Raw genomic sequence first — 15,313 nt, 5'->3', positions numbered from 1 at the left:
CTGAGCACATGTCCCAAGCTTGGGTACAGGGCTTTCTCTGCTGACCATAATTTTTACACCTCTGAATATATGGAAACATCTTGAAATGCGTATTTTTAGTGAGTGTGGTGTTCCCTGTACACTTGATAATTTGAAGAGTGAGCTTTTTATTTGAGGAAATACATTCTGCTTCTTGCAGTTTTCAAATAGTCGCCGTGTCAGCGCTGCGTTTTAAGGGAGCAGCAGTAGTGATCCCAGCATTGCATTGCGTTGAAGTCCTTGGCAGAAGCTTGACCTTCTCCAGTTTGGAAAGTTGTTTTCAATGAGGAGGCCCAAACCGGCCAAAGAGCACAGATCAGAAGGCCTGGAAACTGCGTTCATGAGCAGCTCAATGAACTGGCGCTTCCATTTGCCTTCATTCTCGTGTCTATATATATCCATAGCGTTACTTAAAATAACCGTGGATGTTTCATGGCAGCTCAGAGGGGTGTGAGCTGCGTTGTTCAACTGGGTGAAAGTCCACAGGCTGCCTCCTGCTTGTTTTTGGAGGCAGGAGCAGAACGCTGCGGTGCCAAGCACTCAGCGGATGTTCTATTTGCTTTTGAGATGGCTTTTCCCAGGCTGCAATTCGTACAGACTGCTTCTGGCTGGTGTATTTGTACACGCGTGCTCTCCTCTCTATTGAAAACGGGATTTTCTTCTCAGAATCTCAAAGACTGATGCTCATGTGGTTTAGATGACCTGTATAATTATGGAAATATTACGCTTTTGATTTGTTGAAATGTTTTTTTTGTCTTAAGTTACAGGAATCAAAGTTAAAATGCATACAAAGTTTTTTGTTTTGTTTTATTGGCTTGGGGTTTTTTTTTGTGAAAAGTGTTTCAGAGTATAAGCTGGAAAACTGCTGATTTTTCTAGGGGTGAGGGAATGGCTGCTTTGTTTTTTAAATGAACTGTTCCTCATCTGATTATTTCACAGATGTCCATTGCTGCATTTCATGGGTGTTATTAATGTTAAAGGGATGAAAGTATCTGATGTGGTGTGGCAGCCTCCTTTGTCGGTCCAGTATCCAAACTACCCTTTTATTATTAACAAACCTTGTTGTGCAAAAGACTTATTTCTGGAATCTTTTAGTTCCAACTATTAATCTTGCATACCTTCCCAGTCCAAAGCATTGCTGTGACCTATGTAGCTTATTTATCTTGAACTGCGTGGGTTCACATTGCCTATATTGATTTACAAAGCTTCCTGTGAATTGAGGACGTTACCCAGTTGACTTTCATGATTTTCTGTTTGTCCATCAATGCACATCTGGGTAATTCCTGCTCCTCTCGCAGGAGTATTCATCGTCGCAGCCAAGCGGACACCTTTTGGGACGTATGGGGGTTTGCTGAAGGACTTCACGGCCACCGATCTGACAGAGCACGCTGCTCGTGCAGCCCTGGCTGCTGGCAAGGTCCCTCCTGAGATCGTCGACAGCGTCGTTGTCGGCAATGTCATACAGGTTGGTAGCATGGAAAATGCAGCGCTTATTTCCGTCATCTCCTTTGGTATGGTCCTAGAGATAGTTACCTCTGCTTTGCAGCCAAGAATAAACCAAAGGGGTGGAAAGGGAACGGGTAAATAGCATTTATAGTGTAGTGTTTCCTGTTCGTCTTTAAGGGACATACCCTGCGGGGTTTGGGATATTATGGGAAGCAAGCCTTAGCTTTCTTTTTATAGTACCAAAGGTAGTTTAAACTAGGACAAGCTGATCTTCTGAAAAATGTGGATTCATTCAATGGTTAATCTAATGGTACTAATCCCTGGTACCTTTTTCCTATTTTAATGGCTCGAGCTGTGTAACTCAATGATAAGTGGCTTTTCATTGGATTGTGTAAGTCCCTTTCTTTCTGGAGACTGTAACTAATTTGAGTCCATTTGCATTTTCTATAGATTTTTTTTGAGTGATATGAGTTTACTTTGAGCTGGAAGGACGCATTTGTTGATTGGCAGAGACATTTGGACAGTTGTACTTTTTCTGAAGAACTTGTGATGTAGCTGGTATTGTACGCAGAGCACCAGCATTGCAACACTGCAGTTATCCACGTATCTAGGTTAGAACCTTTGTTTTAGGCAAGAGAGCAAAGAGCATTTCTGGTTTTATTTTGTTTTACATTTTATCTCCACTGTTATTAAAAGTAAGCACTCTTATTTTGCACTGGCTCCAAAATATTTACTTATCTTTTTTCAAGGGTGCAGAAGAAAGAAACATCTGAAAACTTTCATGATAAGTGAACAATGCAGTATTCCTTAAGAATTTTCAACCAAAAGAGTAGTTTGTGATTATTCTGTCTCCTACAGCTGCCATCTCAGCTTCTTTTATTCAGCTTTTTAGGTTTTGTAAGAGCCATTTGTGGCCTAGAGAAAAAGATTGCGTAATACAAAACTCTTGTAATGCTTTCACATAAAAAAATAGCATTCTCCTAATAAAAAAACTCCTCTTGTTGAAATTCCATTTGTTTTCCTTTGCATCATACTTCCCCATCTCAGTAGATTTTCTTTGTTTATTCCTGGATTTCTGCATCATACTTCCCCATCTCAGTAGATTTTCTTTGTTTATTCCTGGATTTCTTTTAAGTATTACATGATTATGTTTAAATAACTATGAATGTATGACTGTTTTCTTCAGCAGAAGTGGCTTGGTTGGTTTTTTTTTCTGAATTTGCATTGGCAAGTAGCACTGTGCACAGAACTTTGTTTTTATAGTACATACTGCTATTCCAATGGGAACATCACAGTTAGGAAATCTCGCAAAGTGGATGTGAAGTGGCAATGGCATTTCTGCATTTTCCACAGTGTTTTTTGGGGGCCTTCCCCTGTTAGTCTGACCAATTTTAATTTACCTTGAAATAATTGATACTTGCCAGTCAGGATCAGTTTTATATCACTATCTTTTGTCACTGATATGGTTTTCATATGATGACTTCCCAAAGAAATTCGAGTGTAACAAAAGCTCCAATCTGTTCTGTCTGCAGAGCGCCGCGGATGCGATTTACATCGCGAGACACGTTGGTTTACGGGTGGGAGTCCCTGTCCCAGTTCCAGCCCTCACCGTCAACAGACTCTGTGGCTCTGGTTTCCAGTCCATTGCCACTGGATGTCAGGTACAAAGCTCTTTTTTTTCCTGTATTGGTTGTAACCTTTCTCTGACTGTTAACGTGAGAGAAGAGACATGTACTTTGTGTTTAGGATGAGTCTTAATATGGATTTTTAGCTACCAGTGGTAGCGTCTTCCTGTTGTCCTGCATGGTTTGGTGCAGGAGTTCGGCCTCCACAGTGTCATGTTTTCTGGTTAGTTTTAAAAATGATCATTGTAGCTATTTTGATGTTAATACCACGAATGTAACAAGTGTTAGCCAGGGAGACAGAGCTCAGCTGCGCAACGGTTGCATTCTGTGATCCTGTTTGTATAAACTGGAATTACTCGCTGCCAGAACCACAACAGAATTTCAGCTTTTGATCATTGTTTGTATTTTTACTACCGAGCTATGGTAAGCAGCAGCATGTGCTTTTTAAGTGTGTTTTTGTTCAAAGATCCGAACCCTCTCATGGGTTAGATAATTTATAGCATCATTTCTTCTAAAATAGATTAAAATCAATTTCTCTTTGAGTGGTTGGCCAAAACAACTGAGTAAGATGGCACAGTGGTACAGTGATTTTTATTTCATTTGTTCATACAGATCAGTGGTCTATGACTAGCAGTGGTCTAGACTTTACAGAATTAAAGGGTATTTTGCGAATATCTGAACAACCACGTAGTTGTTTCTTTAAAAAAAAAAACAAGTTTCCATTGGCTAGAGAATTATTTTAAATCTGATCCTCTGGAGGAAAAAATGTGGAAGAGAATGCAAAGTTAAGGCTACATATTTACAGTAATTTCCATCTATTTTTTTCTAGTGTTTCCTACAAAGGCTATACACACATTGGTGTACACTGAAGAAGATCTGTTGTTGACCACTTATATAAAAAATATGGTTGTGAGGTCTTTTCCAAAGGTGACATTTTATCAGTGCACCTGATGTTTCTGTATTTCTCTGGCACACAACGAAGCTGCAGATTTCATTCTGAGCCGCTTAAATGTACACAGTGTTTTTGATAACTGTGGGAAGTGTCTCAGCATGTATCACCCCAAATCAGTCATAGTAATCAAGTAGTCATCTCAAATGCATATCAAGATAATTTCATCTGCTTCCATTCCAGTACTCAAATAACATTAACGGCCCAAATGAGTGAATCATTTTAAGGAAGTAGAATTTTTGAGTGTCTGATGGTGCATTTAGGAATTAGGGCTTTTAGGTTCTGTGCACTTTGCCAATGATGAATTAGTGTGTTTGGGTAATTTCTGTTAGCAGCTTACGTGGCTAATGTTTTCTAAAATGGTATCCCAGTATTTTTTGTTAGAATCACAAGGTCTAGTTTCAGGCTTTGAGGTTTCATTTGTGTTCCTTTTGAGAAGATTGGGAGCTCAAAAAAAAAAAAAAGCTCAGCCATCTGTGAACCTAACCACACAAGCATGCAGATGCTTAATGGCTTTCTTCCTCAGCCCTGTCATGTATGTGCACCCATATTCTCTTCCTCCCTCATTGATATAATCATTTCTTGCTGAAAGGAGGAAGGAACGTCTAATGAAAGGAATAGGCCCCAGTCTTAATAGTTATAAATTAAGATTATTAATTAAGATATAAATTAATAAATATACACAGTCAAGCATGGATTCATGCTGTGTTGGGGTTTGTAGGTAACAAGGTCTTTTTCTAAAGTGGTTTTTATTGTCTTAGAAAAACAGCAAACTAAATCCTAGATCTGTTTTGTTTTTCTGTTAACAGGAGATTTGCCTCAATGACTCAGAAGTTGTTCTGTGTGGCGGCGCTGAAAATATGAGCCAGGCTCCTTATGCAGTTCGAAACATTCGTTTTGGAACCAGATTGGGAGCAGAACTCAAGGTCTAGTACTTTTTTTTACTTTTTTTCTTTCTTTGAATAAAGTCATTTTTACAGAGCAGTGTAAAGCATCAGACCTGTAGACACTATGTCCTTGCAAATGAAATTATTGGAGATTAGATCTGGATTTAGTTGTTATCCAATGTCCAGGCATTACCAAAACAGTAGGTTCAGGCAATTCTGTTAAGCATGCCAGTTTTCTAGCTTTTCCAAAACATTATTTGAATTCCTGTTCTATGTTAAGCACATCAGTACACTCTTAGACACAAAACTTAGTTCCCTTGGTACATCCCATCAGAGTGCTCTATATAGTATAAAAACTTCTCAGAAGCTGTGAAATAGGGGCATACGCAGTTTAGGTAAAGCGGTGGGTAAATAGGCTGGTAAGGAACATGTATACCTCCAGGCTGTAAGCATCTCTCAATTGTAAAAATAAAAACTTGACATTAAATCCACTGACAGATAGTAAGTTATTTTTACATTTTCTCTTGAAGATAAACCCTTAGTGAATACTGTGGGAAATTCGCAGCAGGATTCAGTTCTGCTCTGATAATTACTTTTAATTCAGTGGGTCACAACCAACATCCAAATGCTAAATTAGGATATTTCAGAGTTTCAGCCCTTTGTTTTTCCATTATGAAGGTGATGAATATAAAGTGTGCTTCGTATTGTCTCTGTTCTGTCAGTCTTGTGTTGGCACTGACTAAACCTCAGTTCCCACAGAGAGCACCTTCACGAAGTCACTGATAACACTGAGCCTCTATAGGTGCCGATGGGTTCTTATCATGAAGATAATTAAATTATACAGTTGCAAGTCAATGAATGATTTATCTTGCAGAACGTTACTGGTGACAGATGATAAAACCTATCTGAACTGACGAGGCTTGCCTTTACCAGGTGAAATGAAATTAGACTTGAGTATTTTCTCACCTGAGATGTTTTACCCACAGAAACCTTTGACTCAAGTAAGGTGATTTTACCCAACAGTCGAGAAGAGCCAAAAAATCAGTTGGCTGCTATGTTTTTTCACAGTTTCTCACCTTTCCTTCTTGGTAACAAGAAAGATGGGTGTGTTTTTTCATAGGTCTCTGATAAGTAATTCATGCAGTGGTGAAATACACTGAAATGCTAAGAATCATAGGTTTTCCCCAAACCTTTCAGGGCCACATAAGAGTGTAAAGAACCACACTAGAGGACAATGTAAATTAAAATAACACACCAGTGCTTGCATACTGTTCTGCCGTGTGTTTCTTCTAATTTAAATGAAGTATCTGTAGGTAACCTGAGTTAATTTTAGAGAGACATTAATTTTCAAGAGGCTACTGAATAATTAGAATCTGTCAATAATAAATGTTAGTATTGCTGCGCTTTGTAATTTTATTTTCATAATGTTGCATGCAGCTGGAAGACACGTTGTGGGAAGGTCTAACGGATACGCATGTTAAAATACCCATGGCAGTCACAGCTGAAAATCTGGCTGCGAAACACAACATCACACGAGAGGACTGTGACCGATACGCATTAAAAACACAACAGAGATGCAAAGCTGGTTAGTAAATTTAGGAATTGAAGTGTTTATATGACGCTAGTTTTAAAGGTAGTCAGTTTTTAGCATCAGTTCAAGGTATTTCCAAGTTTTATGTAGCTTGCCTATCTTGGTGCCTGGCTTCCCTCCTCTTTTTCTTCTCCACTGCAGAACTCCTCTCCCACAGCACCTCGCATCCTTCTTTTTTGTGCCATAAATGATCTAAATCCTTTTTCTTTCTTTTGCAAATCCTATGTTCTTCCACAACCCTTGAACAGTTAAAGCAGGTAGAATCTGAAGAGGGGAAATCTGTTCAGGAGCTGTGTTTTAAGCATTCTCCGTGTGGTTTACATGGTCAAAGCCATAATTCAGAGAATTAGGGTGGAATTGGTTGATGGTGGAAACAGGATGGGAGCAGGGAGTTGTTCTGGTTTTAAATCTGTGTGTTCACATCAACATTGTGGACACAAAAGATTGCGTTAAGTAGCCTGAATATTGGCATCTAATGTTGTCTTAGGTGATGTGGCCAGATGCTCTTATGGGCATCTTGGATACCTACAATGTCTTGAGTTGCCTCAGGTTGTTTAGGCAGCTGAATCCCACTCTTAAGATCGTGACTTGACTGTGAGGTCCTGTGGAGGAACAGCCTAGACAGGATTTTAGTTGATACACAATAGCTTACACTGGTTATCAACAGAGAAAAATGTGGCTTGGGATTTTTTCCATGTTCTTCTCTGAGAGAGATTTACAGCTTCTTGGCCCTCTGAGAAGTGGCAGAGTTGTAGGATAAAGCAACAATACAGGAGGATGTGTACTGAAAATAAATCTAGTGGGTAAAAAAAAAAATGTTCAGTTATTTAAAGTTGAATAACATTTAAATATTTGAGAACGTATTTGTAGAGTTTTTGCCCAGTTTCTAAAAAGACTTGAGCAAACATGAAACACCAACCAGCTTATTTAAGCAAAATAAAGCATAAACAGTACTGTCCCTGAACTCTTGGTTAAAATAGAGCAAAAGTTGTGTGCACATGGAAATAGGATTATTGGTCAGGCTGCGCAATCGACTTGATTCAGAGTCTGTTTATTTTCCTTTTTTGTGGTTGCAGCTCTTGATGCTGGTTACTTCAATGCTGAGATGGCACCGATCGAAGTGAAAACGAAAAAGGGGAAAGAAAGCATGCAAAAGGACGAGCACCCAAAACCCCAGACCACTCTGGAACAATTGGCAAAGCTCCCGACTATCTTTAAAAAGAACGGAACGGTGACTGCTGGGAATGCTTCAGTGAGTACATCCAAGCCTTGGGTTGTGAAAGTGGCACCCCTGAGGTTCTCCCAAAATTATTGTCAGTTTATTTCCATCTTACTGAGCCACCTTTGGCTGTCAGCAGTGTCCACTGGTGAAAGTGATTTCTAGTTCTGCAACTGAATGCCCTCGGTTGACTGTTCCAGTCCCAGGATGGCAGAGGATCCTTCAGGCTGCTCTTACATCCTAAAATATGGTTCTGTGGATTGTCACTGTTCTTTTAGTGAAACATTGACGCTCCCTCATCAGCCTTGAATTATGCAGTCAATACCTGCAGTGGCTATGTAGAATTAACCATTCTACTTTATTCTGGGGGCAGAATAATTAATCAATTAATAATTAAAGCCACAGTGAGTATGGGTGTCTGTAAAGTATCTTTTATAATAAGTGGTACATATTGATTATTGATTATTATGGATGAATATCCAATATTGATTATGTCCTTGCAAGTCTACAGAATGGTATTTCCAGTATAAGGGAGAATTTAAGTGACAAAAATGTATTTTACTTTTCTAGAACATTGGAATTAATTCAGCATCTATGTTTAACTTTCACAGTCTACAGAGTAGTGAGAGTTTGTGATTTGTTGTGTTATCATAAACACTAATAAATTTGTCTGTTAAATTTTAATAATATTTTCTTGGATTCAGGCATTTTTTGAGGGCCCTGTGGGATTTTTTTTGTTCGTATTTTCTCCACTAAGAACGCCTTTCTCTCTTATTGCAAGGGGGTGTGTGATGGAGCTGGTGCAGTCATCATTGCCAGTGAATCAGCACTCAAAAAGCACAGTCTTACACCTCTGGCAAGAATAGTGGCCTATCACTCATCTGGCTGTGACCCTTCCATAATGGGCATTGGTAAGTTGCAACAAAGCACGTTATTTTATAGCATCAAGCAGTATAGAAATATTCCTGTGTTGGGCTTTCCTTTTTTAGTTCCCTGTAAGCTTTAAATCCCAGTATTAAATGTGTAACTATGAGTTACCTTCCTCAGCTCTTGCTGAAGGAGCGTTGGCCATGTGCACACCTTTCGGCTGTTAGTTGCTCAAGCTAAGATTGGATTCCAGGATGTACATCATGTCCCTAACCCATGACACATCTGTTCAAGTAGTATTTTAGCAAACTAACTACATCTCTTTTTTTCTTTATTAGACCCATATTTTATGTTTCCTAATCAAGTAGTTGTTAATGCAAACAAACCCTCAAAGCCTTAGCCACCGAGGGTTTTTCCCTTCTTTTTAGTTTGTAGACAGCATTGTATCCCAGCATCGCTTTCTCTTTCTGCCATTCTGGTCGGAGAGGTCATTGTTGACTGGTTCCTTGTGTCACTGGGAATACAAATGAAGCGTTGTCAGGTTTGTTTTGTCGAGCAAACTATCTGACTTACACAGCCTTCAAAGCTAATGTGGAGGGAGGGTTTCTTTCACTAGACTTCATGCTGTCATTGTGCTTTCTAAACTAGCCCCTTCTTTCTAGGTCAGGCAACTCTTTGAGCTTGTGTAAAAACTTCATAAATCATACGGAGAACCAGTTAGCATCCTAACTCCTTAACACCACAGCTTGTCCCCAGCAACTCAGAAAGACCAGATGAGATTCATCAACGTGACAGCGACAGATCTGAGAACAGGAGCTCAGTCTGAGCAACCACCCTTTCACATACTGACAGTGATAGGAAGTTCTGGCTCACAGTGTCTAGAGAAAGAATTCATTATTTAAAAATAAAAAAAGAGACAGAGAGAGAGGGGAGAAAAGTTTGCTTGGCTGTCATTAATGGTCCTTTTATTGTCCACATGAGACCCTCCCATTGCTCTCACGCGTAACTAGCATACTAAAATCTCCAATGGGATGTATTTAGAGTCTAGTATTAAGCCGCCTGAGGCTTTCTAATAATCCACTGAGCTTTGAACTGGGTGCTTTCTTTTTAATTTTTCTACCTCTTCAGTCATTTACTTATTTTTCTTATTCTTTGAGCTATGAGTTTTCAACACCATTTTTTGCTAGTGAGATACCATTTAGGATTGCTCACGTTTTAGGATTGTTGGGTTTTTTTGTCAAATGATCACCTACGATCTAACTTCTCAGTATCTTTGTCCTACAAGCACATATATAACCCTTTCACATTCCCTCTGAGTGTCTCCTTAGGTAGCTGAACTTTGAGATTAATCTCTGCTACTGTATTATACTAGGTAGATGTCAGTTTTATTCTGGAGAACAGTTTTATTGCCAAACTCTGTAATATTCTCAAAAAAAATCTGACTGGCTTCAGCTGGCTGGGACCTGGGTCCAAGGGAAGATTTGATTGTTAAGTTTTTTGACTAGAAGATTTTCAGGTAAATTATATTAAGAGCACTAAAACAACAATACCAATAACTAAACACATGAGCAGCAAAGTCCAGAACAACCTGACATTTTCTTTTTTTGTATACCTGGAGGCTGCAAGCTGTGAGGAAAGAATGAGCTGTACCAAGAGTACTGGGAAGGAGAATGCCTCAAAACTGTAATGAAGTGATTTTATTTGGCTGAGGACTGTCAGTTCTCTTGACTTGAAAGCCCTGTGTGTGTTGACCAACATAGCTGTGCAGCAGTAGTGACACTCCTAACTTTCCCTGGCAGTGTGCTGCAAAGGCTGCCAAGCAGTTTTGAGATTTAGGAGTTCTCTTACCACCTAAAAAAGCAGATGAGTGGCATATCCAGAATTTGCTGGCTGCACAGAGGCTCATGAGAGGGGATCTGGTGAGGCTTTACGAAGCTCTCCAATATATAACATATTTATAAGCCTTTATTTATTTAAATGTTTATTTAACTAACTGTGCATACAATTTTTAAATAGGCCCTGTACCTGCAATTACTGAGGTTCTGAAGAAAGCAGGACTGACTCTGAAGGACATGGATTTGGTAGAGGTAAGGAGTTTAAGCGTGAACAGTGAGGTTACTCCTGAAGTTTTTAGCAGAAACATTCCACTCATACGTGTACTCCGTCACCCCAAGGTAGGTGTTTCTGCATGTCTGGAGCCCACTTGTCTTAGCTCGCCTGCCTGACCTCTAACCGCCTAGCTTCTACCACACCATTGCACAGCCATTACAAAAATCTCAGGCACGTGGAAATTGGAAATGGCCTGATAGCATTCCTTGGGAAAAAAATACCCTCATGTGACATGAGGTTTAACTCAGTTGGCTGGACTATTAATGTTTTAAATGAGTTACCCTTCTCCACTTACGAACAAGGTCATTTTTTTGCCAGAGCAGTAGGCTCTTCATGAACACATTGTGTCAGAATACACCACACCTTGCTTTTATAGAATATACTATATACTTGCGTTGTATCACATGTGCTAGAAGGATTTGTATTTACATTAGGTTTGCCTAACAATTTGTAAACATTTTGTTTAATATTTGTAAACATTTTGTTTAATATTTTCTGCACTTCATTTAGTCTTGCGTGCGCCCATGCTGCTGAAAGCTTACGTGGAAAGTCAGACATGAACAGTTGTGTTGTTTCTCTGATGTTTTAGGTCAACGAGGCATTTGCACCGCAGTATCTAGCTGTAGAAAAAGTTCTGGGCCTTGACCCTGAAAAAACCAATGTCAATGGAGGTGCCATTGCTATAGGTCATCCGTTGGGTGCTTCAGGATCGCGGATCACAGCTCATCTGGTTCATGAATTAAGGTTTGTGTGTCCCCTTTCACTGCTGGTACTGAATGTGATGCTGATGTACTTAAGCCTGCAAAAGATTTTTTAGTATGGATGCTGTGTCACTAAAATCTTCAACTCTGCCGACTTAAAACTCCCCACACTAAAGCGTGCTGCTTTCTGTACAAATCTGTTATTTTTGTGCTGTAGTCCAGGTCCTGCAGGTTGCCTATTACTCCATTCTGCTGTCATTACAGGGTTTTTTGTTTCTTCTGATCCAAGTCCACAGTAGTCAGTGGGAAGGTTTCCATTACTGAAATGGACTTTGAGCAGATTCAGTTCTTTTCTTAGCTGGGTGTTAAAGACTAAGAGGCTTTGTCATCACCTTTCTCCTTTAGTCCATTTTTAGAAGTTTTGGCTTGCTTGAGATGCTTAAGCACTATTTTAATCTGAATTTTAAAACTCAACTTTTAAAAACGACCTTGCCAATAAAACTGTATTTTACTTATGCTGTTTTTAATATGCATTGAAACCGCAAATATGCCATAATGTCATTCCTTGCCATTTTGTGTTCCTAAGAACAATATAATGTACCATCTTTTAGATGGTAAAAGACCCAGACATTGTTTTTTCTTCAGAAATATTTCAATATTGTGGTATTTTTTTAGATAAAGAAGAGCGTGCACATTCCAAAGCCATCATTTTTAGTACTATCTAGTTGCTAGCTAATTTCCTTTCATGTAATCAGCAAAACAGCTGTGGTTTCAGAAATATGAACAATTTTCATTGTTACTTTTTCTGTACAGGCGTCGTGGTGGGAAATACGCAGTTGGGTCAGCGTGCATTGGCGGTGGACAAGGTATTGCTCTTATCATTGAGAACACAGCCTGAGAGATCCTGGAGATTGGAGTCTTGCCCAATGAATTCCCTGAGAAATTTCTACCGTTTGTGACGAGAAAGCATCACTGCCTGCCTTTGTGTTGTGCCATTCCTGCAAGGTAAAGGATTAGCTGAGAAGTCTGAATTCTGAACAAAAAGATTCATTAATGGCTTTCTAACTAAGGGATATGTGACATCAATATAATTTCACACTGATGAAGTATTTTCTAAAAGCCTCTTTTCAATCAAAAGTAATATATTTCTGTAGGCAAAATTATTTTAATTTCCTGAGGAAATGGCCTGTCAAACTTTCACCAAACCTGCCTTAAAATAGCCGTCAGTACAGCTTTTTAAGCAAGTATTGCTGGAACTGTTCTTATTTCAGCTACTGCTGCTGGCTGGCACATGTGCCTCTTTTATAATCAGGAAATGTGAAATTAAATTGGAGCCCTTCTGAAGTATATACTGATTGTAGAATGATGGCTGTAACCTGTACCCTGCTGTTTTGCAGGGGAAAAGAAAACGAGTGAAAGCTGAAATTCCCATTGTGCCTCCCAAAAGAATAATAAATATGACAGAAAAACAAAGGCTTGGTGTTTGTTTGTTTATTTAAAAAGTAAATCACTGTAAGAATTGTTACTTTTGGTAGGTCGGTGGTGTTTTTTGGAAAGACTTTTTCCTGGCTGAGTAATAACTGGTATTTACTAGGTAGTTTCTAGAGAACTCAGTCAAATTCGCCAGCCTTCCAAGAAGCCGGGTAGTTTCATTTAAATGTCTTCATCTCCACTGGCCACGAGCTGAGATGATTGTGAAAGACGGAAGGTTATTCAGAACCTGACTGCCTGGCCTAACAAGAAATTCGGGTCAAGGCAAGTATTGTTGTGACTGGTGGATAAAAGTTTAAGTATGCTGACCACCATTCCTTGAGTTTTTATGGATGCGTTATCTTTAATGACTGTAGAAATATTTAGCGCTGTTTATATGGGTTTAGAAAAACCCAGCTGCCACCAGATGTTCATCTAACACAGTATCTGTTTTCTGCTGTATTTTAGTAAGTTAGGGTTACTGGGGTTTCACCGTTCAAGATACAGTTGCCACATGGGTTTTATAAAGCAGGATATTTTCCATTCTTAGTTCCTCCCATAATAACCAAAAACTTAATTCCTTCTTACTTCTTGACTGTGGATAATCATTGAACCCTTATTTTCAGAGAACTGGCCACAGTTTTTCTGAGATTTGTCCCTGTGTAGTAACAGTTCTTTCAGAGCTCATCGCTGTGTAGGTACAGTAAAGAATAATCCCCTTTATCCACTTTATTATGCACTTCATGTTTCATTTCCCCCTTTTACCACTCAGTTTTTTGAGATCCGCATGTAATTCCAGCTGTGGGAGTTGAGTTTGATCATCCTGAATAATTGTGTATTTTCTGCAAAACTCATCATGATGTCCATCTCATTTTCCATGAACTTATGAACATGTTATCAGCACAGATGATTGCACATCCTGGTAGTAACCTTTCTTTGCTGTGTGAGCCAACTGCTTATTCCTGTATCATTCCGTTTTTATCCTCTTCATTTCCTGTAAGAGCCTCTGATGAGGGGCTTTCTTACTGGGACCTAATGCATCGCACTTCTAATAGGTGAAACTTCTTCCACAACTTCCAGGTTTTAAAGTTCAGTGTCTTTTTCAGGGGCTATAAGGGAAAAATGATCTTGTTTTGGGAATAAATTGAATTTCTTTCTTTTTGCATGTCTGTGGTCTCGGGTTGCAGTGCCTGGTGGTATAAACACTCCCTCTAAAGGATGCCGGCTCAGTTTGGTGAGGGAAAATGCAATCCCTGTAGGTTTAAAACCAACCTAGGTTGTGTAGTTAGGGTGAGTTAGGTGTGGATTATCCAAACATGTGCTTCTGCTCTGTTGCCTATTTGAAACCCAGTCATTTATTCCAGAACAGCAGCAGTAATATCCGATCCTTGTACGTCATGCCAAAGTGTGATCTCTGTTTTCTCGGATATTATGGTAGAACTGTATTTCTGCCTTTGGGAAATGAAGACGTCTCACTGAGAGCAGTCTGGATTAGGGGAATTGAATATTGTCCTGGAAGGAGCAGAAAATATAGAAGAAACATGTTAAATTTTAGAGAGATAATTGCATATATTGATTGTACCAAGTGCATACTTTTTTTTTCTTTTTAGGCTCAGTTGTATTATTTATTTTTATGTGAGTAGTCTCTATTATGCAATATAATTAAAATGTTGATTTTTGTCTTTCTTGAAAAGAAAGAACCTGTGGAAAGCACTCATTGCTCACGGAAAGCTGTGTTATTTACTCCTAGATGTAGATGTGGCTTTTTACCACTAGATGGTATGTTTTAAACACCCTGCAGGTCTCGCTGTGTTACAAAGGCATCTGTCCACCTTAATAGTAGCACAGCCTTTCTTGTAAGGCCAGGCTTGGTTAACCTTGAAACTGAATCACCCGAAATTTCAGGTCCCATTTCTCCTTTTGTGGGTTTTAAACAGGCAGGTGCCACGATACCAACACACATTTGCTTCTGAACACCCCGGAGTCTTTGGCACTGCTTGATTTCAAGTGAATTAGAAAGCATCTGGTGTTTTACAGAGCGGGTTCCAACTGCAACTTGAGAGGACTTAATTACGATGAAATGTTGTGTAGCATTCTATTAAAAAAAAAAAAAAGAAAGAAAAATTACATCTTGAAGCTCCTCAAGTGCCCAGTTTTAGGCAAGTCTCACCTCATCATGCGAGTATTTCTAATAAGCTTTTCTGTAAATCCAGACGTTTTCCATCTGGTGTGATGCTGTTAAGCCAGGCAGGGCTCTGTCTCGCCTCTCCACCTCGCAAAGTCTGTGTTGTCCGACTGGGTCAGCTGGATGCTGAGGGGATCAGAGAGGAGGTTAATCCTTCTGGCAGTTCACAAGGGTTTAGTAACAGGGATGCGGTGCCCCTCTTCTGAAAACAGCTACAAGGAACGAGCGCTAGTGATGTCTTTGATT

At 39.4% G+C, this 15,313-nt stretch overlaps 1 protein-coding gene across 1 annotated transcript; it reads left to right on the top strand.

Annotated features, from left to right (window-relative positions):
* Positions 1-1,316: 1,316 nt before the first annotated feature.
* ACAA2 (acetyl-CoA acyltransferase 2) lies at positions 1,317-12,869 on the top strand (the record flags this gene model as incomplete). The annotated part of the gene is made up of 9 exons (XM_010184446.1): positions 1,317-1,483; positions 2,997-3,125; positions 4,848-4,964; positions 6,363-6,510; positions 7,593-7,768; positions 8,517-8,646; positions 10,619-10,689; positions 11,301-11,455; positions 12,226-12,869. Coding segments are annotated over 9 exons (1,178 nt in total), but the record flags the coding sequence as incomplete, so codon positions are not given.
* Positions 12,870-15,313: the final 2,444 nt, after the last annotated feature.

This window comes from Mesitornis unicolor, unplaced genomic scaffold (genome assembly GCF_000695765.1).
Source record: "Mesitornis unicolor isolate BGI_N332 unplaced genomic scaffold, ASM69576v1 scaffold33385, whole genome shotgun sequence".
In the NCBI taxonomy this organism is placed as follows: Eukaryota; Metazoa; Chordata; class Aves; order Mesitornithiformes; family Mesitornithidae; genus Mesitornis; species Mesitornis unicolor.
Note: the sequence above shows the minus strand (reverse complement) of the source record. Positions and strands in the feature narration are given on the sequence as shown.